The sequence below is a fragment of the Oncorhynchus kisutch genome, linkage group LG9 (genome assembly GCF_002021735.2).
Source record: "Oncorhynchus kisutch isolate 150728-3 linkage group LG9, Okis_V2, whole genome shotgun sequence".
NCBI classification, from domain to species: domain Eukaryota; kingdom Metazoa; phylum Chordata; class Actinopteri; order Salmoniformes; family Salmonidae; genus Oncorhynchus; species Oncorhynchus kisutch.
Window position 1 is genome coordinate 20,288,031 of NC_034182.2, and position 23,159 is coordinate 20,311,189.

Genomic DNA, 23,159 nt, shown 5'->3' on the forward strand with positions numbered 1-23,159 from the left:
CCATTGTAGATTTTGCTTTATGTTTTGGATCATTGTCTTGTTGGAAGACAAATCTCCGTCCCAGTCTCAGGTCTTTTGCAGACTCAGGTTTTCTTCCAGAATGGTCCTGTATTTGGCTCCATCCATCTTCCCATCAATTTGAACCATCTTCCCTGTCCCTGCTAAAGAAAAGCAGGCCCAAACCATGATGCTGCCACCACCATGTTTGACAGTGGAGATGGTGTGTTCAGGGTGATGAGCTGTGTTGCTTTTACGCATGTTGCATTGTTGCCAAAAAGTTCAATTTTGGTTTCATCTGACCAGAGCACCTTCTTCCACATGTTTGGTGTGTCTCCCAGGTGGCTTGTGGCAAACTTTAAATGACACTTTTTATGGATATCTTTAAGAAATGGCTTTCTTTTTGCCACTCTTCAATAAAGGCCAGATTTGTGCAATATACGACTGATTGTTGTCCTATGGACAGAGTCTCCCACCTCAGCTGTAGATCTCTGCAGTTCATCCAGAGTGATCATGGGCCTCTTGGCTGCATCTCTGATCAGTCTTCTCCTTGTATGAGCTGAAAGTTTAGAGGGACGGCCAGGTCTTGGTAGATTTGCAGTGGTCTGATACTCCTTCCATTTCAATATTATCGCTTGCACAGTGCTCCTTGGGATGTTTAAAGCTTGGGAAATATTTTTGTATCCAAATCCGGCTTTTTACTTCTTCACAACAGTATCTCGGACCTGCCTGGTGTGTTCCTTGTTCTTCATGATGCTCTCTGCGCTTTTAACAGACCTCTGAGACTATCACAGTGCAGGTGCATTTATACGGAGACTTGATTACACACAGGTGGATTGTATTTATCATCATGAGTCATTTAGGTCAACATTGGATCATTCAGAGATCCTCACTGAACTTCTGGAGAGAGTTTGCTGCACTGAAAGTAAAGGGGCTGAATAATTTTGCACGCCCAATTTTTCAGTTTTTCATTTGTTAAAAAAAATTGAAATATCCAATAAATGTCGTTCCACTTCATGATTGTGTCCCACTTGTTGTTGATTCTTCACAAAAAAATACAGTTTTATATCTTTATGTTTGAAGCCTGAAATGTGGCAAAAGGTCGCAAAGTTCAAGGGGGCCGAATACTTTCGCAAGGCACTGTATATACTGTACCTTAGACTGTTTTTCTAGTGTATAAAGGATTGTAGAACAGCATGTGTTACTCTGTTCTACAGCAGCAGCTGATACTGATTCCAGAACATCAATATATACTGCAGGAGCATAGGCTAAGGTTCTATAGCAGCTGATTCTGATGTTAGGACAGCATCTTCCTAGTCTGGGTCTGTTTCTTCCAGTTTCTTTCTTGTTCCTTGCCAACTCCTAATGGACTTGTTGTGACATTGACAGAAATGGGGTTTGGCAAGAGCATGAAGCGTTTTGGCAACAGCATAAACAGGCAACATTTTTTGGGGGGCTTGCATCTTCCCACAGCAATGACATATTCAAAGTGCACATCTGTTTTCTGAGACCTACAGTTCTTCTACATTTTGACCAGGGCCTACAGGGAATAGGGTGTCATTTGAGACACACTTTATGATTGTTTCCCAAGCTTTGTGGGTCCAGTGTTAACCCAGAGGGAAAGGGCCTCAAAAAGTGTCCTTCGGTGGCGAACCCTCTTCGTCTATTGTCCAGACGTAGAATGGCCTGACTTTGGCCCCCCCAGACATAGCCTTGAGCAGTCGAAAGAAAGTTTGTCTTCTGACTAAAAACAAAACAAAACAAAATAGAACGAAAACAGACGGATGGTTCTTTTTCCTGTAAGAAATGTGTGCATGTGAGTGTGCACATACATACCCGTGTGTATTTATCTGACCCATTCAACTCTCAGAGAAAACTCAAATGACCACCTGCAGAGGACAATTTCCCTATCATCATTCCTATCAAGCTACAGCATAATTATAATCAACTTGTTGGGAAAGAGAGATACAGTAAAGATGTTTTTAAGCTCTCGGTAGGCCTAACCTCTGGCTATGTATGCATCCCAAATGGCACTCTATTCCTATAGTGCACTTATGACAACAGCCCTATGGGCTTTGGTCAAAAGTAGGAAACTATGTAAAGTAGGGAATAGGGTGCCGTTTGGGACGCACTCTATAGAGTAGATCCCAGTCAAAGATGATTTGATGGTTGGTTAATAGTTGAGATATTCCTTCCGGGATCCTTGGGACGTCCCTACTCCATGGAAGATTACATCTACAAAGGTTAAGGTTAGGTAGGGACGTCCCAAGGACAGCGGTAACCTCGTAGAGATGGGTTGAAGCCAGCGATAATGATTTCCATACAAATAGCCGGCTTCATGGTTTACTGTTCATTTGATACTTAGCCACAGTAAATTGTATGGTTTGAGGAAACCTATTAAAGAAAACATTATAGTAATACAAATGTTAAGTCGTTTGGATACGAGGGTCTTGATTGTGGAAATGTTTTATCTTACTCAGCAATGTTTTCTATGATTGCCTTTTCATGTGTAAGTCATCTCTTTTCCTATCTTTCACTCCTTTCATCGCCCTTCTTTCCCGTCTCTCCCTCTCACCTCCCACATGCCATTTTCTCTCTCCGTCCCCTCCCCCTTCTAGGAGTACATTGTAAATTATATCAAGTAATTCAGTTCTTAGCTGTGATTGGTACTATGTGTAATGCCTCCAAGTAATAACACATTAACCATTCTCTCCTCCCTCCCTCCCTCCCTCCCTCCCTCCCTCCCTCCCTCCCTCCCTCCCTCCCTCCCTCCCTCCCTCCCTCCCTCCCTCCCTCCCTCCCTCCCTCCCTCCCTCCCTCCCTCCCTCCAGGGGGACCATACGTGGGCGACCATGCTGGGCCAGAGTGTGCGTCTGCAGCCGGTGCCTATCCAGAGCCTATCTGAACTGGAGAGAGCTAGGCTGCAAGAGGTAGCCTGCTACCATCTCGGGGAGCGGGACCTTGACTTCAACATCAGCATCCCCAGAGGTACACAAGGGCTTAGTTGCTATATGGCCAGGCCAGAAAGGACGACAGAGATATATATACAGTGCTGGGATCTGTCTAGATCGTAAAGCTCTTCAAAGCTCAATTGGGGTTTGAATCTGGAGGAGAGGGACCTTGAATTCAACATCATCATCCCCAGGGGTAAAGAGGAAGTAGTAGTTACTATATGGCCATGGTAGAAAGGACAGAGATATATGGTGCTATATGACATTGAAGTCCCCAAAGGTATGCAAGTGAGGAGCATTTACTATGGCCATGTTAGAAAGGACGGACTGAAATATATAGTCGGCGTCCTGAAAAAGTATTGTATCTCTCTTCTTGGTGATTGTAATTTCTTAGACATAACACTTTTTATCAAATTCCTGAAAAGATTTCATTTTGCTCATCCTGGTCTAGATTGTAGAGCTCTTCACTATGCAATAAATGGCATTGAACAAGGTGAAGAATGATAGCGATAGGGACATGATACAGTTGAAGTCTGAAGTTTACATACACTTAGGTTGGAGTCATTAAAACCCGTTTTTCAACCAATCCACAAATTTCTTGTTTACTAACTATAGTTTTGGCAAGTCGGTTAGGACATCTACTTTGTGCATGACAAGTAATTTTTCCAACAATTGTTTACAGACAGATTATTTCACTTGTAGGGAATAGGGTGCCATTTGTGACACATGTTTAAGTGAAGTAATCTGTCTGTAAACAATTGTTGGAAAAAATTATTGTTTCATGCACAAAGTAGATGTCCTAACTGAATTGCCAAAACTATAGTTAGTAAACACGAAATTTGATTAGAAATTTACATACACTAAGTTAACAGTGCCTTTAAACAGCTCGGAAAATTGGCTTTAGAAGCTTCTGATAGGCTAATTCACATAATTTGAGTCAATTGGAGGTGTACCTGTGGATGTATTTCAAGGCCTACCTTCAAACTCAGTGCTCTTTGCTTGACATCATGGGAAAATCAAAAGAAATCAGCCAAGACCTATGAAAAAAATTTGTAGGCCTCCACAAGTCTGGTTCATCCTTGGGAGCAATTTCCAAATGCCTGAAGGTACCACGTTCAGCTGTACAAACAATAGTATGCAAGTATTAACACCATGGGACCACGCAGCAGTCATACCGCTCAGGAAGGAGATGCGTTCTGTCTCCTATAGATGAACGTACTTTGGTGCGAAAAGTGCAAATCAATCCCAGAACTACAGTAAAGGACCTTGTAAAGATGCTGGAGGAAGCAGGTACAAACTATCTATATCCACAGTAAAACGACTCCTACAATGGGGCAAAAAAGTATTTAGTCAGCCACCAATTGTGCAAGTTCTCCCATGATGAACATTACAGGCCTCTCTCATCTTTTTAAGTGGGAGAACTTGCACAATTGGTGGCAGACTAAATACTTTTTTTGCCCCACTGTATATCAACATAACCTGAAATTCCGCTCAGCAAGGAAGAAGCCACTGCTCCAAAACCGCCATGAAAAAGCCAGACTACGGTTTGCAACTGCACATGGGGAGAAAGATTGTACTTTTTGGAGAAATGTCCTCTGGTCTGACGAAACATAAATAGAACTGTTCGGCCATAATGACCATCATTATGTTTGATGGTCTTACAAGCCAAGATCATGTTGAAATGTCTTGCAAGCCGGAGAACACCATCCCAACCGTGAAGCACGGGGGCGACAGCATCATGTTGTGGGGGTAGAGGAGGATCTGGTGCACTTCACAAAATAGATGGCATCATGAGGCAGGGAAATTATGTGGATATATTGAAACAACATCTCAAGACATCAGTCAGGAAGTTCAAGCTTGGTCGCAAAGGGCTCTTCCAAATGGACAATGACAAAGCATACTTCCAAAGTTGTGACAAAATGGCGTAAGAACAACAAAGTCAAGGTATTGGAGTGGCCATCACAAGGCCCTGACCTCAATCCTATAGAACATTTGTGGGCAGAACTGTAAAAGTGTGTGTGAGCAAGGAGGCCTACAAACCTGATTCAGTTACACCAACTCTGTCAGGAGGAATGGGCCAAAATTCACCCAACTTATTGCGGGAAGCTTGTGGAAGGCTACCAAAACGTTTGACCCACGTTAAACAATTTAAAGGTAATGCTACCAAATACTAATTGAGTGTATGTAAACTTCTGACCCACTGGGAATGAGATGAAAGAAATAAAAGCTGAAATAAATAATTATCTCTACTATTATGCTGACATTTCACATTCTTAAAATAAAGTGGTGATCCTAACTGACCGGGAATAACAGGGAATTTTTACTTTTTTACTTGGATTAAATGTCAGGAATTGTGAAAAACTGAGTTTACATATGTTTGGCTAAGGTGTATGTAAACTTCCGACTTCCAACTTTATATGATATAAAAGCCCACTACATGTTTTCTGCTCATTCCACCACCACTCCCAGACTGTATTACCTCAATAAGTCTGAGTGAATTTTAAAGTACAGCTCAGATATAGTCTTACAATTTATGATGAAAGAGTAGGAGTCAGAAGATTAGATACAAAATGAAGATAAAAGTTTAAGTAAAAAAGCAACAATAGTAGGAGTAAGACGGGTAAGAAGAGTAGGAGTAAGAAGAGTACTGTAGGAGTAAGATGAGTGGGAGTAAGAAGAGTACTGTAGGAGTAAGATGAGTGGGAGTAAGAAGAGTACTGTAGGAGTAAAAATATTAGGAGTAAGAAGAGTACTTTAGGAGTTTTTTATTTGACCTTTATTTAACTAGGCAAGTCAGTTAAGAACAGATTCTTATTTTCAATGATGGCCAAGGAACACTGCCTTGTTCAGGGTCAGAACGACATATTTTTATCTTGTCAGCTCAGAGGATTCAATCTTGCAACCTTTCGGTTACTAGTCCAACGCTCTAACCACTCGGCTACCTGCCGCCCCAGAGTAAGAAGAGTACTGTAGGAGTAAGAAGCTTCTGATTCTGAGGGGTCTTAGCGTGCTTACATTCCTCTCTCGTGTCACCCTGGGTTACATAAGAGGCATTAGTCTGATCTCAGTGCTTCTACATGTAGTCCACGCAGAGACAGAAGAGGAAGCGAGACACCGCACTCATTGTTTTTTTCTGGTTCAATAAAAGTCAATAAACTAAGTAGACCAGACCCAGCTGCTATTGCATTGGTGTCTATGGGAGACCCACCCCATTAAGTAGACCGGAACAAACAAACGTTTTCCATGGTAAACAGCCTGAGTGAACTCTCTTCATTTATCCACCATCTTCGGTCTACGTTCATACTGTTAACCTCTCAACCTTTTCAACCTTTGACCCCTGACCACTCTCTAGTCAGTGCTATGTAGTTTATGCTACTTAAGATAAGCAGACTGACAAGTCCATTGGTCAAAACAAGAGGATGACATTTTAACATTATTAAACATCTATTTTCATTTATTTATTGTGTGATTATATATATATATATATTTTACCTTGAACTAAAATAGATGAAGGAATAGTGTCGAGTCTACTCACAAATTAAACTAATTGGAAAGTGCAACATTTTGCTCACAAACACCTTCATCAAGACCTACTGTATTTTATCCAGCTCATCCATTCCTTTTGCCTCCACTGTGGACTTTTTTATCCTGAAGTAAAACAGGAGAATGGACTCCCACACGCTGTATAAATGGTCAAATTAAACGTGTTCCAAAGTGTAACGGTTTCACTCACAGTTGTTAGGAATGGAGGTCTGTTAGAATAGACTAGAATACAGATGTGGGATCTTAATTTGATCACTATTTTGTTGCCCCTCAGTAAGGCATAGTCGCCGTCACACAGTTGCTATACAACCGTACTGTACATCATAGAGCATTCAAATGTGTTACAGTTACAGCATGTCATGGATGGATGGAGAAAAAAAAATGTCATGGAGTCATGGATGGAAAAAAAAAAAATCTGTCAAACATTTAAAATCAGTTCTCACCTAATTTGTTCCAGTACATTCTAATTATGTGTCAATAATTCATTCCTTACAGAATCTTGAAATCTAATATTGTCAAAGTTATTGGACAAGACTATATTTTTAAGACTAAAATAGAAAACATTTTTTACTGCATTTCATTCTCTGTTGAGCTGCAGAATATGTAAATAGAAAACAGTTAAATCAGTCAGTCAGTGTCAGATAACTCTATAGCAGCATGACTCTATATGCAATATACTGTATAAATAAATAAAACGCATACAAATATATAACGAAGGGGGCCAGTGTTTATAACTGTCATAGGGAGGGGGATCAGTCAGAGTCTGTAATGTTTGGGAATATTCCTGTCCCTCTCCCTGGGGTGGAGACCTCAAACAGAGTCTCTGTTAGCTAGCCAGCCACCTCCCATGTGTGTTACTGCTGTGTCTTTGTCCCAAATGACACCCAATTTATTTTATAGTGCTCTACTTTTGACCAAAGTCCATAGAGCTCTAATCAAAAGTAGTGCACTATAAAGGGAGTAGTTAGCCACCCAACTCCCCTGGTGTATCAGGCCCACTACTGTTTCAGTGATGGCTCATATATAAAATATGGGAGTGAGCTGATGTCTGAGAAAGCACAGTACATCCACACGCGTGCATGCACACACTCATGCACACACACACATGCATGCGCGCATGTGCGCACACATGCAAACACACACCCCCCCCCACACACACACACACACAGTCTTGTACAACTAATCAGTCCCAGTCCCAACAATTCAGTCCCATTCAAAATCCTATGTTCTCTAACCCTAAACCTTACCTTAACCCGTACTCTTACCCTTACCCTAACCCCAACCCTAACCGTAACTCTAACCTTAACCCTAATCTTAACTCTAACCTTAACCTTAACCCCAACCCCAACCCCAACCCCAACCCTAACCCCAACCCTAACCTTAACTCTAACCTTAACCCTAATCTTAACTCTAACCTTAACCTTAACCCTAATCTTAACCCTAACCTCCATAACTCTCCCTGCAGAACTCTGGACCAGGCACTGACTCCTGACCTGGGCGAACAGCTCATACTTATTCTTATCCATTTTCCGATTCTGTGTCCGTATCCCTATCCTATCCCTGTCGTCCACCCTCAGACCTTTCCCAGACCCCCTGTTCCAATCCCCCCAACAGATACAGAACCCCAGATTATATCCATCACCAGCACCTTCTCAGACATAAACAGACTCCTTCATTCTAGACTCAAAGACGCTTTCACCCAAACACAACGTACATTTCCCCCACTCCAGGAATTCAGACCTTTATCAGCTTTTCGCAGAAACCCCAACCTAAGGGATCTTTACATTTTTGTAAAATGTTCCAATAAGCCCACTCCAAAACCACCTATTGAAAAACAGTACCATAGACAACTTCAACACATTCAAAATCCACATGCACAAACCTCCAGTCCTATCCCACAACTCATGACCATTCAGAGCACCAACACTGTTTATGCAATAATATGCACATTATGCCACAACATTTATATAGGAGAAACCGGTCACACAGTCTTGACACACCTCAAACAGCACCTCTACACAATTGAAAAAAAACATATTACAAACACACACTTTCAAATCCACCCAACAACCTCCCTCCGCATCACCGGTCTGGAGATGAAAGGCTCCTGAAACCATAGGCCAGAGAAGAGCAACTGAATCCAGATGGATATCCAAATTTAAGACCTTGGCTCCACTTGGTATGAAGAAGTATAAAGTACTGACAGTGGGAGTTGGTGAGGGCCTAATTAAGAGAGCTAATAATGTATTTAATTGCTTAATCTGGTTTAGTATTTTTTATTTTTTTGCATTGAATTTTATTATATTATGCACTTTAACATAGCACGTAATCCCTTCATCCTTTTGGGGGGGGATTTCCAATTATGTACTTACTTAATTATTTATTTAATTATTCCAGTATGCATGTTTTATTGTGATTTTTTAATGAAATTTGGTTTAGAATGAAACCTTTTTACTCTCAAGATTTTATTGATAATTATCTTCCTCCTGTATTTGAACTGTTGAGGGTGACCCCTTGGAGCTCTCGGCCTCTCATGTTCTCCCACCCTCTCAAGACCGGTCAGATGTACAACATAGAAACAGGGCAGAAAGTTGCAATAGGCCCGTGGAAGGTTTGATACCAACATAAACATAAACCCTCTTAAACCTAACCCTAACCCTAACCTTAACCCAAAAACGTAACCTAACCTTCACCTAAACCTAACCCTAGCTCCTGACCCTAAAACTAACCCTAGCTCCCAACCCTAACCCTTAACGTAATTATAACCCTAGCACTAATTCTAACCTTAACCCTAAACCCTCTAGAAACAAATTTTTGTTTGTTTACTTTCGGTAGTTAAACACATCCACACAAACTGAAGACTCATATTATGGGAGCTATCTGCCTGAGGGACGGAGGGAGGTCGCCATAGGTTTCTGTTCTGATCCCGCTGTTTGAGCCAATACCAGAACCTCTAGTTTATTTTGACAGTGTGTGCGTGTGCATGCGTGTGTGTTTGTTTGTTGTTGGTTTCCTGGCAACGCCTTGGCTATGCTTGATGGATGGATTCTTTCTGAAATCTCTGTTCTTCGCAGTCAGAGTGGTGCTTATATGGCAAGTCTGGAGACTGTTTTTTTACGTCTCATTTTCTCATGGATATAGGAAGCAATCCCACAGGGTCTGTCATTATTTTCTTGCTTCCTTTCTTTCTCTTGCATGCTATTTCTGTCCTTCTGTTTCTTTCTCTCTCAGCCCCAGTTGGGCCTATCTTTCAGATTTGTTGCTTTGCCTAAATCTATCTCTCTCCACTCCACTGTGTGTATATGTGTGTGTTGGTCCTCTAATCTTAAAGTGTGCAAGCCATTGGCAAACACACACACACACACACACATCCTCTAATCTTAAAGTGTGCACTCCATTGGCAAACACACACACACACACACACACACACACACACACTGAGTACATTGCATGTAGGAATACACACACACGGAGCGTTGAGTTTGCTCAAAGATGAACCCTTGCTCTGGCATGTGCCGAGTGGGAGGAGACGATTGCCGTGGAAATAAACTTTAATTTCCTGTAGTCATGGGAATTTGACCCCCTTTAAACCTTTGACACACACACACACGCGCACACACATACACACAAACAAACCTCTTCACATGGGGATTTGACTGCTCGGATCATTTACATTTCAAGGCCTTCAAAACTCCTATCCGGTCAGCCCTTAAGGATGAAGTTGCATCTAAACACTGGTGTAGAGTCCGTTCTGTTGTTTTCCCATTAGTGGTGAGGATTGGGATTCTGTGAGTTTAAGCTGATCCTAGATCTATGCCCAGGCCCAATCATGTTGAGAGAAACAAAGAAAAATACATTCTAGTCTTGGAAGATCAAGGATTCTGCAACAAACCAGTCCTGAACAGCAAAGGCGTGCTACCTTACAAACACACACACACACACAGACTGTACACACGACTGTGATCTTTAAAGCCCCAAAACCCAAACAGTGATGTCTTCCAGAAAAAGCTAGTCAGAGGATGTTTAGGTTGTAAAATCACATCCTTGATCTGCATGTAGTTTCTCTGGTGTCACCCTCTGGCTAAAGGCTACAAAGGCAGTACAGGAGGCTGTGGCCTATACAAACACACACGCAAAGACTTGATGTTGTAAAAGGTCTATTCTTAGTAAAGCCTGAATTGAGGAATAGATGTAATTCCCAGGAAAGCAACTTGCCGCAGTGCGTTGGTGGGGCGTGCGTGCAGACATGCGCTTTCTTCTTCTCTTGTTTGGTCTTCACATGGGTTGAGATTTTGTGCTAATATTCGGTCCCGGTTTACATGTGTGTATGTTTGGTTAAGCATCGTTTATGGTTCCTTTTTTACAAGGAGACAATATGGTGGGAGGAGTAGGAGACAACCCAACATTATAGAGGGTGTGTCCCAAATGGCACCCTATCCCCGGGATCAGGGCTCTCCAACCCTGTTCCCGGAGAGCTACCGTCCTGTAGGTTTTCACTCCAAACCCAATCTTGTGCACCTGATTCTAATAATTAACTGATTGATCATCTGAATCAGGGGTTGGAGCAAAAAGCTACAAGAGCATAGCTCTTCAGGAACAGGGTTGGGGAGTTTTGACCAGGGCCGATAGGGCGTAGTGCACGATACTGTATATAGGGAATAGGGTGTCATTTGGGATGTATATTCAAATAAACTGCAAATAAGACGCAGATTATAAAGAAAGCCAGTTAAAACGTCATCAGGCAAACGGTACATCGCTCTTCACTCTCATGAACAAACAACATCTTTTTGTTTCTTTTTGTCTTTTTTTAACTACCCTTTTGTTTTTTTTGTCCACTTTTTTCCAGAAATCCGTAAGAGGAGAAAATCGCTCAGAAGGAAGTTTGACTCCTTCTCCAAAGAAAAGAAAGAGAAAGAGCGAGGTAAGGTTGCCCCCTCCCCCATAAACTAGATGATGAAGTGTCTAAATCTTCCACCGTGTGCCTGCATCCCAAATGGTACCCTATATAGTGCACTATTTAGGGAATTGGGTGCTGTTAAGGACGCACACCTATGACTCAGTACTCTTTGTTAAAACTGAAGACTACATGCCATACCTCAGAAGGTCAGACAGACCAGAGTCATGTACTTAGATACACAGCTCTGAGACAGACTAACCGCTACTGACGTAGGTCTATATGAGCCTCTACTCCTTCTTGACTAATTGACTAATGCCTGTGAAATGATCAACCGCTGTTAACGTACAGTACAGTAGCTCCAGTGCTTCTTCTCTATCCCGTAATGACAATTAAGTGACTAATGCTTAATTGCGTTAAGTGACTAACGCTTTAACAATCATCAAGCACTGTTGAGCTACAGGACAGTAGCTTTTCCACCTCTTCATTGTTTAACAGGGACTAACTGCTTAATGCCTGTGAAATCACTGTGTAGACGACAGTGAGCTCGATTTCAACCCCAAGAAGCAAGGCCCTCTTTACAGCGCAACTTTTGTCTGTTGCAGAAGGTTTAAACACTGCCTCCTGAGTGTAAACACTGATACACTCTCATAAACATTCTCACACACACACGAACTGACAAAACAAGAAAGGCATGTGCACGCAAGCATATGCGTACAGTCTGTCTCTTTCGCTCTCTCTCTGACACACATGCACACACACACACACACACACTCTGACGGACACAAAAGGCATGTGTACACAAGTATATGCGTTCACAGTCACTTCACAGTCGCTTTCTCCTTCTCACACACACTGACAAAAAACTAAAAGGCACATGCATACACGTGTACACAGTCTCTCACAGTCTCCCCCCCCCCCCCCCCCCCCCCCCCCACACACACACACTCTGTTATCCTCTCCTTGGCCCAGTGCTGGCCATGTGGAGGTGTGATCAGGGAGAATAAAGAGATGTTCTCTTTCTCCTCCAGCTGGTTGCCTTCAGGGCAGGGCCAGCTAGCCAGCCTGTTGTCTTACCAGGGTTAGGGTTGATAAGATTACCCGTAACAGGACAGGGTCTGCTAGCCAGTCTGTTGTATTACCCTACCCCAGAACAGTGGCCAGCCAATCTACTTGTTAGCATTATGGCCAGCTAGCCATCCTGTTACCCAAGCCAATGGCCAACTTGTTAGAATTATGGCTAGCAAGCTAGCCTGTTACCCAGGCCATTAGCCAACGTGTTAGCATTATGGCCAGCTAGCAAACGTTTTACCCAGGCCAGCGGCCAACCTGTTAGCATTATGGCCAGCTAGCCAGCCTGTTGCCTAGGCCAGTGACGAGCAGGCCTGCTGTTTTATCTAGGGTTTGTCTGTTGTTTTATCTAGGGTTTGTCTGCTGTTTTGTCTAGGGTTTGTCTGTCCTTTGGTGCTCACAGGTCTGTGTCTGGGTAAATCTCCTAAGATGATAGTACTTAATGCTCAGTCAGAACATTAGGGGTTTGGCAGGGATGGATGAATGGATGAAGGGATGGAGTGGTCGAAAACAAACGAGGGTAAACGAACGCTCAAGTGATCAGAGGCGAGTAGCGTCACTAACGCTAATGCCAACAAATGCTAATTAACCCATAAGACTCTAAGCTCTGTCTAAGCCAGGAGAGGGGAGGTGAGATACTACTAAGCTATATGGAATTGTTTTAAAATGGTCATACCAATGATAATTTTTCTATTTTATTTTGAATTTTAAGACCCCTTGAAGCCTATAAGAAATAAATAAATACAGTACCAGACAAACACACCTACTCATTCAAGGGGGAATGGTAAGAAAACACTTACATAGCATTGAAGGTCCCCAAGAACACAGTGGCCTCCATCATTCTTAAATGGAATAAGTTTGGAACCACCAAGACTCTTCCTAGAGTTGGCCGCCTGGCCAAACTGAGCAATCGGTGGTGAAGGGCCTTGACAGGGAGGTGACCAAGGACCTGATGGTCCCCCTGACAGAGCTCCAGAGTTCCTCTGTGGGGATGGGAGGGAGAACCTTTCAGAAGAACAACCATCTCTGCAGCACTCCACCAATTAGGTCTTTATGGTATAGTGGCCAGATGGAAGACACTCCTCAGTAAAAGGCACATGACAGCCCTCTTGGAGATCGCCAAAAGGCACCTAAAGGACTCTCAGACCATGAGAAACAAGATTCTCTGGTCAGATGAAACAAAGATTGAACTCTTTTGCCTGAATGCCAAGCGTCTTATCTGGAGGAAACTTGGCACCATCCCTACGGTGAAGCATGGTGGTGGCAGCATCATACTGGGGGATGTTTTTCAGTCACACTCTCCATCCAACCTGACAGAGCTTGAGAGGATCTGCAGAGAAGAGTGGGAGAAATTCCCCAAATACAAGTGTGCCAAGCTTGTAGCGTCATACCCAAGAAAATGCGAGGCTCTAATCACTGCCAAAGGTGCTTGGCAGTGATTAGAGTACTGAGAAAAGTACTCAAAGTACTGAGAAAAGGTTTGGAATATTTATGTAAATATAATACATATACAGTTGAAGTTGGAAGTTTACATACACTTTAGACAAATACATTTAAACTAAATTTTTCACAATTCCTGACACCTAATCCTAGTAGAAATGCCCAATCATAGGTCAGTTAGGATCACCACTTTATTTTAAGAATGTGAAATGTCAGAGTAATAGTAGACAGAATGATTTATTTCAGCTTTTATTTATTTCATCACATTCCCAGTGGGTCAGAAGTTTACATGCACTCAATTAGTATTTGGTAGCAGTGCCTTTAAATTGTTTAACTTGGGTCAAACGTTTCGGGTAGCCTTCCAAAAGCCTCCCACAATAAGTTGGGTGAATTTTGGCCCATTCCTCCTGACAGAGCTGGTGTAACTGGTCAGGTTTGTAGGCCTCCTTGCTCGCACACGTTTTTCAGTTTTGCCCACAAATTGAGGTCAGGGCTTTGTGATGGCCACTCCAATACCTTGACTTTGTTTTCCTTAAGCTATTTTGCCACACCTTTGGAAGTATGCTTGGGATCACTGTCCATTTGGAAGACCTATTTTCAACCAAGCTTTAACTTCCTGACTGATGTCTTGAGATGTTGCTTCAATATATCCATATAATTTTCCTCCCTCATGATGCCATGTATTTTATGAAGTGCACCAGTCCCTCCTGCAGCAAAGCACCCCCACAACATGATGCTACCACCCCCTTGCTTCACGGTTGGGATGGTGTTCTTTGGCTTGCAAGCCTCCCCTTTTCCCCTCCAAACATAACAATGGCCATTATGGCCAAACAGTTTCATCAGACCAGAGGACATTTCTCCAAAAAGTACGATCTTTGTCCCCGTGTGCAGTTGCAAACTGTAGTCTGGCTTTTTTATGGCGGTTTTGGAGCAGTGGCTTCTTCCTCGCTGAGCGGCCTTTCAGGTTATGTCGATATAGGACTCGTTTTACTGTGGATATAGATACTTTTGTACCTGTTTCCTCTAGCATCTTCACAGGGTCCTTTGCTGTTGTTCTGGGATTGATTTGCACTTTTCGCACCAAAGTACGTTCATCTCTTGGAGACAGAACGCATCTCCTTCCTGAGCGGTATGACGGCTGCGTGGTCCCATGGTGTTTATACCAGGCACAGTCAACTTAGTGTATGTAAACTTCTGACCCACTGGAATTGTGATACAGGGAATTGTAAGTGAAATAATTTGTCTGTAAACAATTATTGAAAAAATTACCTGTGTCATACTCAAAGTACAGTGGGGCAAAAAAGTATTTAGACAGCCACCAATTGTGCAAGTTCTCCCACTTAAAAATATGAGAGAGGCCTGTAATTTTCATCATAGGTACACTTCAACTATGACAGACAAAATCTGGAAAAAAAATCTGGAAAATCACATTGTAGGATCTTTTTCTGAATTTATTTGCAAATTATGGTGGAAAATAAGTATTCGGTCACCTACAAACAAGGAAGATTTCTGGCTCTCACAGACCTGTAACTTCTTTTTTAAGAGGCTCCTCTGTCCTCCGTGGCTGGGTCTTTCAGCATGACAATGATCCCAAACACAGCGCCCGGGCAACGAAGAAGTGGCTTCGTATGAAGCATTTCAAGGTCCTGGAGTGGCCTAGCCAGTCTCCAGATCTCAACCCCATAGAAAATCTTTGGAGGGAGTTGAAAGTCCGTGTTGCCCAGCAACAGCCCCAAAACATCACTGCTCTAGAGTAGATCTGCATGGAGGAATGGGACAAAATACCAGCAACAGTGTGTGAAAACCTAGTGATGACCTCTGTCATTGCCAACAAAGGGTATATAACAAAGTTTTGAGATAAACTTTTGTTATTGACCAAATACTTATTTTCCACCATAATTTGCAAATAAATTCATAAAAAATCCTACAATGTGATTTCTGGATTTTTTTGGTCTAATTTTGTCTGTCATAGTTGAAGTGGCTGGGTTAAAATTTAAATTACAGGCCTCTCTGAACTTTTTAAGTGGGAGAACTTGCACAATTGGTGGCTGACTAAATACTTTTTGCCCCACTGTAGATGTCCTAACCGACTTGCCAAAACTATAGTTTGTTAACAAGACATTTGTGGAGTGGTTGAAAAACAAGTTTTAATGACTTCACCTAAGAGAATGTAAACTTCCAACTTCAACTGTATATTTATTTTTTATTAAAACAAAAATGCAATACATTTGCAAACATTTCTAAAAAACATTTTTGATTTTGTCATTTAAGGTTATTGTGTGTAGATTTATGAGGGGGAAAAAAAACTAAAATCAATTTTAGAATAAGGCTGTAACATAACAAAATGTGGAAAAACAGATTCACTACATAGAACAACAGATTGTCCCACAGAAAAAAATCTAAAGGAAGTTTGTTCTGAAGTATCTATCCAATATAGATATATATATTATATATATATATAATATATATTTACATGTATTTAAACCCTTATTTTGTCCCTAAACAGTCTCCATATATACTTCCATAAATGTTTTTGACTGGTACCAGGGGACATTCAGACGTAAGGCCTCTGGGAGTCTCACGTTTACACCGAGTGGTTGTATAATTGTCTAGCCTAAACTGTTCGGACGCTACAGACAGAAGTTGGAAGATCGTCTGTACCGACTTCAGACAAGTCCCAAGACGACTGGTGGGGGTCGTCGAGCAAAACGGAGAACAGCATCGTGTTCGTGAGAGTCTCCTCCTTCCATAAAAGTTTGTTTGCCAAACCATTCGGGTGTGTAAAAGCACATTTCACAAAATAAAAGTTTGTGTATACTGTGTTTACGTGTCTGTTTTACTACACTACAACCCTGGATGGATGGATGGATGCCAGTTGTGCTTGTTCCTTTAAGGCTCTTATCTGTGAAGGTAGCACAGTGGGTAAAGTGGTATGGGTAGCCTAATCTGGAGGAAATGCATTTAGATGGTTGTTAATCGCAATAACATTAACACTCAGGTGTTTCTGCTAAGTACTTGTGTGTACTTTCTATTGTTTATTCATGCTAACTGTATCTGTCACCTGACGGTAGTCAGAAAGTGTGTCGGATCCTTCAAAAAATGTATCATGGTATTTTCCTGCCATGGTAGTACAATGAAAACAATACTATTGTACTATCGTATTTTTTTGGTTACTACCATGGAAGGAAAATACCATGGTACTGTTGCAAATACCATGGTATTTTCAACCCACGCTAGTGACCAAAACACCATGATAGTACCCTAGAATTTTAAAAATTGTACTACCATGGCAAGAAAATACCATGGCATTTGCAGCATTAATATTGTATTTTCCTGCCATTTTAGTGACCAAAATACCATTGATAATACCATGGTTTTGTACTAGCAGCATGTAGGTATACTAGTGAAACATGAAAGCATGGGAGTTGTTTACAATGCATTCTCATGATGGTCACTGTCCCACAGTATTTTGGGTTAAGTGACCAAAAACATAGTAATTTATACTCACATAATGCAATATTGACTTTTCACTCTGCAATGACAAAGTGTAGGCTTACTCTGCTAAACCCCTTGAGCTCATAATGAAAAACCACAACACACATGGTCTAGTAGTGTAGTGTGCCTCTTAAACCTTAGTCTGCTGGTCACTATATAGCTTATTAGCACACTAGAAAGCTAGCTACATGCTTGCTACTTGTAATAGGCATGTAAGCCTATTAACTAGTTAGCCTGTTAGCTACTGTAGCTAGCCACTGGCCTGCAACCAATCAGTGGCATCTGCGGGAGGATTTAGTCAGTTGATGTACCTACATACACGTGTCTGTGGCTTTCGTGTACCTTGAACCAGCTTCAAGGAAAGGATAAGAAGAGGAGTGGGGGGTGAAGGGAAGAGAGAGAGGGTGGGGGAGAAAGAGAGAAGGAAGGTTTGAGAGACAGGGAGAGGTGGGGTGAGAGAGGAGGGAGGGAGAGGGTGAGAGAGTGAGAGAGAATGAAAAAGCGAGACAGAAACCCCATTCCCATCCACAGTTTTTATGTGACTACTGTCATACAGCATAAAACAAATTCTTGACAGCTGTGACCGAAACAGGAAGTTTCCGTACAATTTCCGAAATCCCATCTTTTTGTGTCGGTAAAATTTAGTATGCCAGAAATGTTGTTGGGAAATCATTTATGCGCAAATATTGATATAATAACCATCATACAGTGGTGGAAAAAGTACCCAATTGTCATACTTGAGTAAAAGTAAAGATACCTTAATACGAAATGACTCAAGTAAAAGTGAAAGTCACCCAGTAAAACACAACTTGAGTAAAAGTATAAAAGTATTTGGTTTTAAATATAAAAAGTATCAAAAGTAAATGTATTTGCTAAAATGTACTTAAGTATCAAAAGTTAAAGTTCAAGTATAGATCATTTTAAATTCCTTACATTAAGCAAAGCAGTAGGGATGATGAGGGATGTTCTCTTGATAAGTGTGTGAATTAGACCATTTTCCGGTCTTGCTAAGCGTTCAAAATGTAACGATTACTTTTGGGTGTCAGGGAAAACGTATGGAGTAAAAAGTACATAATTCTCTTTAGGAATGTAGTGAAGTAAAAGTAAAAGTAGTCAAAAATATGAATAGTAAAGTAAATGACTGATTACCCAAAAATGACTTAATTAAGTAGTACTTTAAAGTATTTTTACTTAAGTACTTTACACCACTGCCATCATATCAAAGTAAACTTGGAGTAACGCGATGACATGATGTGTGATCCTCCCATAACGACTTAGGAAACCATGCAGTTTATTAGGCTACAGATTAAATAAATTATGAAGAACCCCCCAGGATGGTGAAATTGCACAGTGATGCGCTTGATGCTCCTTTCAAATAAATGTCGGGGGTCTTATTCTGGGGACATGATGATCGATGCTTGACTGCCATTTGACAAATAAAAATATTCTCGCTCTTATCCATAATAATCCTACCATGTAGACTGGACTACCCACATTGTATCTACGAGATGTTAGCTACAGAGCACGTGCCAAGACCAGAGTACACACATTTGCTATTAAAGCAACAGTTTTTGTGACAAAACAATCGGTAGAGTTGAAAATGCAATGGAAACACAGTGAACATTGTGCACTATGCCATCACACACTGATTTTCATCCACAACAAGTCAGGTTGGTGGAAATGTCACTGGTGGGAAAATGTACGTTTTATTTATGCAGATTTTTGAATATTTGCATGAAAACCTGACGCCAATTGGGTGGGAACCTAGCAAGAGAGAGAATAGTGGTAGATATAGAGAGAGGAGAGAGAGGAGAGAGAGGAGGGTTTGAGAGATATAGAGAGAGAGTTAAAAGAGAGATGAAAAGGAAAGAGGGAGAGAAAGAGAGAGCGTAAAGACGAGAGAGAGAGAGAGAGAGAGAGACAGAGAGAGAGAGAGGGGAGGAGAGGCCGGGAGGGTCAAAACAAGAGAGACGGAGAGAGAGACAGAGAGGGGTATTTCAGGTTTAAGAGGTATTTCAGGTTCATCCCACCTATCCTTAGAGCTTTACCTCTTGGCACTCTGCCAGTCTCCCATGTCTGACCAGCTTTAGGTCTTACGGCCTCTTCACAGCAGGAGTGTGTGCGGATGTGTCTGTGTGCTTGTGTGTTTTATATGAATTAATTCATTCACAAAAATGGTTTTGTCAAATTGCCAGTTGGCAACCCGTTCCTTACGGGATTAGTTGACACAAACAAACATTACAATGATTCAGAGTGATAGTGAACACCGGATAAAGAATGAAAAATAAATAAATACATAATAGTAGAAAAGGTTACCCAAGCAATAATAATTTTAAAAATACAATTAAAAAAACAGATAAATAAATACCGAAAAATGAAATGGAAGGCATTTAACCCTGGTCTGTCACAAAGAGAAGATTCAAGTGAGAGAGATATACACACAATTTATATACACTGAGTACACAAACATTAAGAACACCTGTTCTTTCCATGACGTAGACTGAAAAGGTTCATCCAGGTGAAAGCTATGATCCCTTATTGATGTGACTTGTTAAATCTTCTTCAATCATTGCAGATGAATGGGAGGAGACAGGTAAAAAAAAAAGATTTTTAAGCCTTGAGACAATTGAGACATGGATTGTGTACGTGTGCCCTTCAAAGGGTGAATGGGCAAGACAAAATATTTAAGTACCTTTGAATGGGGTATGGTAGTAGGTGACAGGCACACTGGTTTGTGTCAAGAACTGCAACGCGGCTGGGGTTTTACACTCAACAGTTTCCTGTGTGTATCAAGAATATCCAGGATATCCAGCCAACTTGACATAACTGTGGGACACATTGGAGTCAACATGGACCAGCATCCCTGTGGAATGTAGAGTCCATGTCCCGACGAATTGAGGCTGTTCTGAGGCCAAAAGGGGTTGCAACTCAATATTAGGAAGGTGTTCCTAATGTTTGGTATACTCAGTGTACATATGCCTATGTCTGGAGCTAAATATTTTTATAATTTATGGTGAACAAAAATATGAATGCAACATGTCAAGTGTTGGTCTCATGTTTCATGAGCTGAAATAAAAGATCCCAGAAATGTTCCAGACGCACAGAAAGCTTATTTCTCTCAAATGTTGTGCACAAATTTGTTTACATCCCTGTTGATAAAAACGTGTCCTTTGCCAAGATAATCCATCCACCTGACAGGTGAGGCATATCAATAAGCTGTTTAAACAGCATGATCATTACAAAGGTACACCTTGTGCTGCGGACAATAAGAGATCACTTTAAAATGTGCAGTTTTGTCACACAACACAATGTCACAAATGTCTCAAGTTTTGATGTAGTGTCTAATTGGCATGCTGACAGCAGGAATGTCCACCAGACATATTGCCCGAGAATTGAATATTAATTTTTCTACCATAAGTCGCCAAACATCGTTTTAGAGAATTTGGCAGTACGTCCAACCGGCCTCCCAACCGCAGACCACGTGAAACCATGCCAGCCCAGGACCACCACATCCGGCTTCCTCAATTCATTGGGATTGGCTGGGCCTTGCTCCCCCATGGCTGTGTTACTGCTCATGTGAAATCCATAGATTAAGGCACATTTATTTAAATTGACTGATTCCTTTTTATGAACTGTAACTCAGTAAAACCGTTGAGTTTGTTGCATGTTGCGTTTATATTTTTGTTCAGTATAGTTATAGGTCGCCCTTTTTCTTTTATTCCAGGCTTTATCAAAAAATTCAGCAAACGAAAATACACAATGGACAATTTTTTTTTCTTTTCTGTCCCTTCATCGCTCAGCCACATAATGCCAGGGTATATCTGATGGGCTTTCTGGAGTAAGGACAAGCGTATATTGTGGTAAAAATGGCAATAGAGGATCAAATGAATATCATAGTTACATAGGCATTATTTTTCCCACATGTTGTTGTGTGACAGCCTGAATTTAAAATGGATTAAATTGAGATTTTCTGTCACCAATCTACACACAATATCACATAATGAAATTAAAAAAACTAATAATAATGAGAAGCTGAAATATATTGAGTCAATAATTATTCAACCCCTTTGTTATACCAAGCCTAAATAAGTTCAGGAGTAAAATATGCTTATCAAATCACATAATAAGTTACATGGACTCATTCTGTGTTCAATAATTGATTTTTGAATGACTACCCCATCTTTATACCCCACACATACAATTATCTGTAAGGTCTCTCAATTGAGTAGTGAATTTGTGAGCTGTAATCACTACCAACGGTGATTATAACATGTATAAGAGCAGGAACTATACCATGAAGTCCAAGGAACTGGACATAGATCTCTGGGATAGAATTTTGTTGAGGCATATATCTAGGGAAGGGTATAAAACAATGTCTAGAGTGTTGAACGTTTCCAAGAGCACAGTGATCTCCATCATTGGGAAATTGAAAAAAATATAGAACTACCCAGACTCTGCCTAGACCTGGCCATCTGACCAAACTGAGCAACTGGGCAAGAAAGACCTCGGTCAGGGAGGTGAACAAGAACCCAATGAACACTCAGGCAGAACTATAGAGTTCCTTGGCTGACATGGGAGAAGCTGCCAAAAAACAGTCTCTACGGCACTTCACCAATCTGCGCTTTAGGAGAGAGTGGCCAGACAGAAGCCACTCCTGAGAAAAAGGCACATGACTGCACGGCTGAAGTTTGCAAAAAGGCACATAAAAGCCTCTACGAGCATAATTCAAAAGATTCTGTGGTCTGATGAGACAGAAATGCAACTCTCTGGCCTGAATACAAAGCGATATGTATGGAGAAAACAAGGCACAGCTCATCACCTGTCTAACAGGTTAGGGTTAGTAGATAGTTGAAATGCTACTGAAATGAAATATCTGTTCCTCCCTCTTTCCTTCCTTCCCTATCTATCCCAACCTCTTTTCCTCCATCCATACCTCTTTCTACCTTTTCCATCATCCCACAGAGACAGCCGCCAAGGCGTTTGGCATACCTCTTTCGCAGACGATAGCCAACGACCGCGCATACAAGCAGCGTCAGGATGCTCTAAAGGTTGTTTTTTAAAAATCTGCTTCATTAGATTGTTTTACTGTGAAGTGTAAAAACTGCACACTAGAAAATACACTTTTACTTTAGGTCTATTTACTGTAAAGTGTGTTGTGATGGATTATAAAAGCACTTTAAATAAAGTTGGATTTGATTTGCTCTGAAGGAGAGCCGGAGAGACTGCCTTGATCTAGAGGCCAGCGTCCTGAGGTTCCGGGCTGAGAAACAACAGCAGAGCAACGGGAATAAACCCCTCTGTAGCACGGCTTCATCCCCCTTCAGTGGTGCTACATCCTCCTCATCATCGGCAGCACTGGCGTTGCACAGCAAGCCACTCTCACCCAGGTTCCTGGATAAGAAAGCTAGAGTGCAGAGACGGGTGAGTTGGAGAGCGCAGACACGCGCACACACACACACACACACACACACACACACACACACACACACACACACACACACACACACACACACACACACACACACACACACACACACACACACACATACAGACACAGACACATACATACACACACACACACACACACACACACAGACACACACACACACACACACACACACACACATACAGACACAGAGACACACACACACACACACACACAGAGACACACACACACAGAGACACACACACACAGAGACAAGTAGATGTAGATGCTTGTCTCTACGTCTGGGCTTTACTTTGGTCTGAAATATGCGGACCTCTCTTCG

At 41.6% G+C, this 23,159-nt stretch overlaps 1 protein-coding gene across 3 annotated transcripts in view; it reads left to right on the top strand.

The window, feature by feature from the left end:
* The window catches only part of LOC109896878 (rho GTPase-activating protein 6), an 84,730-nt gene that overhangs the window by 46,923 nt on the left and 14,648 nt on the right, over positions 1 to 23,159 (top strand). For 2 of the 3 annotated variants that reach the window (XM_020491307.2, XM_031832080.1), the window contains exons 2-5: positions 2,829 to 2,985; positions 11,338 to 11,412; positions 22,354 to 22,439; positions 22,600 to 22,812. In XM_020491307.2, the coding sequence (XP_020346896.1) occupies positions 2,829 to 2,985; positions 11,338 to 11,412; positions 22,354 to 22,439; positions 22,600 to 22,812 (531 nt within the window). The remainder of the gene's footprint in view (positions 1 to 2,828; positions 2,986 to 11,337; positions 11,413 to 22,353; positions 22,440 to 22,599; positions 22,813 to 23,159) is intronic. The other variant, XM_031832081.1, reaches the window with a different exon arrangement.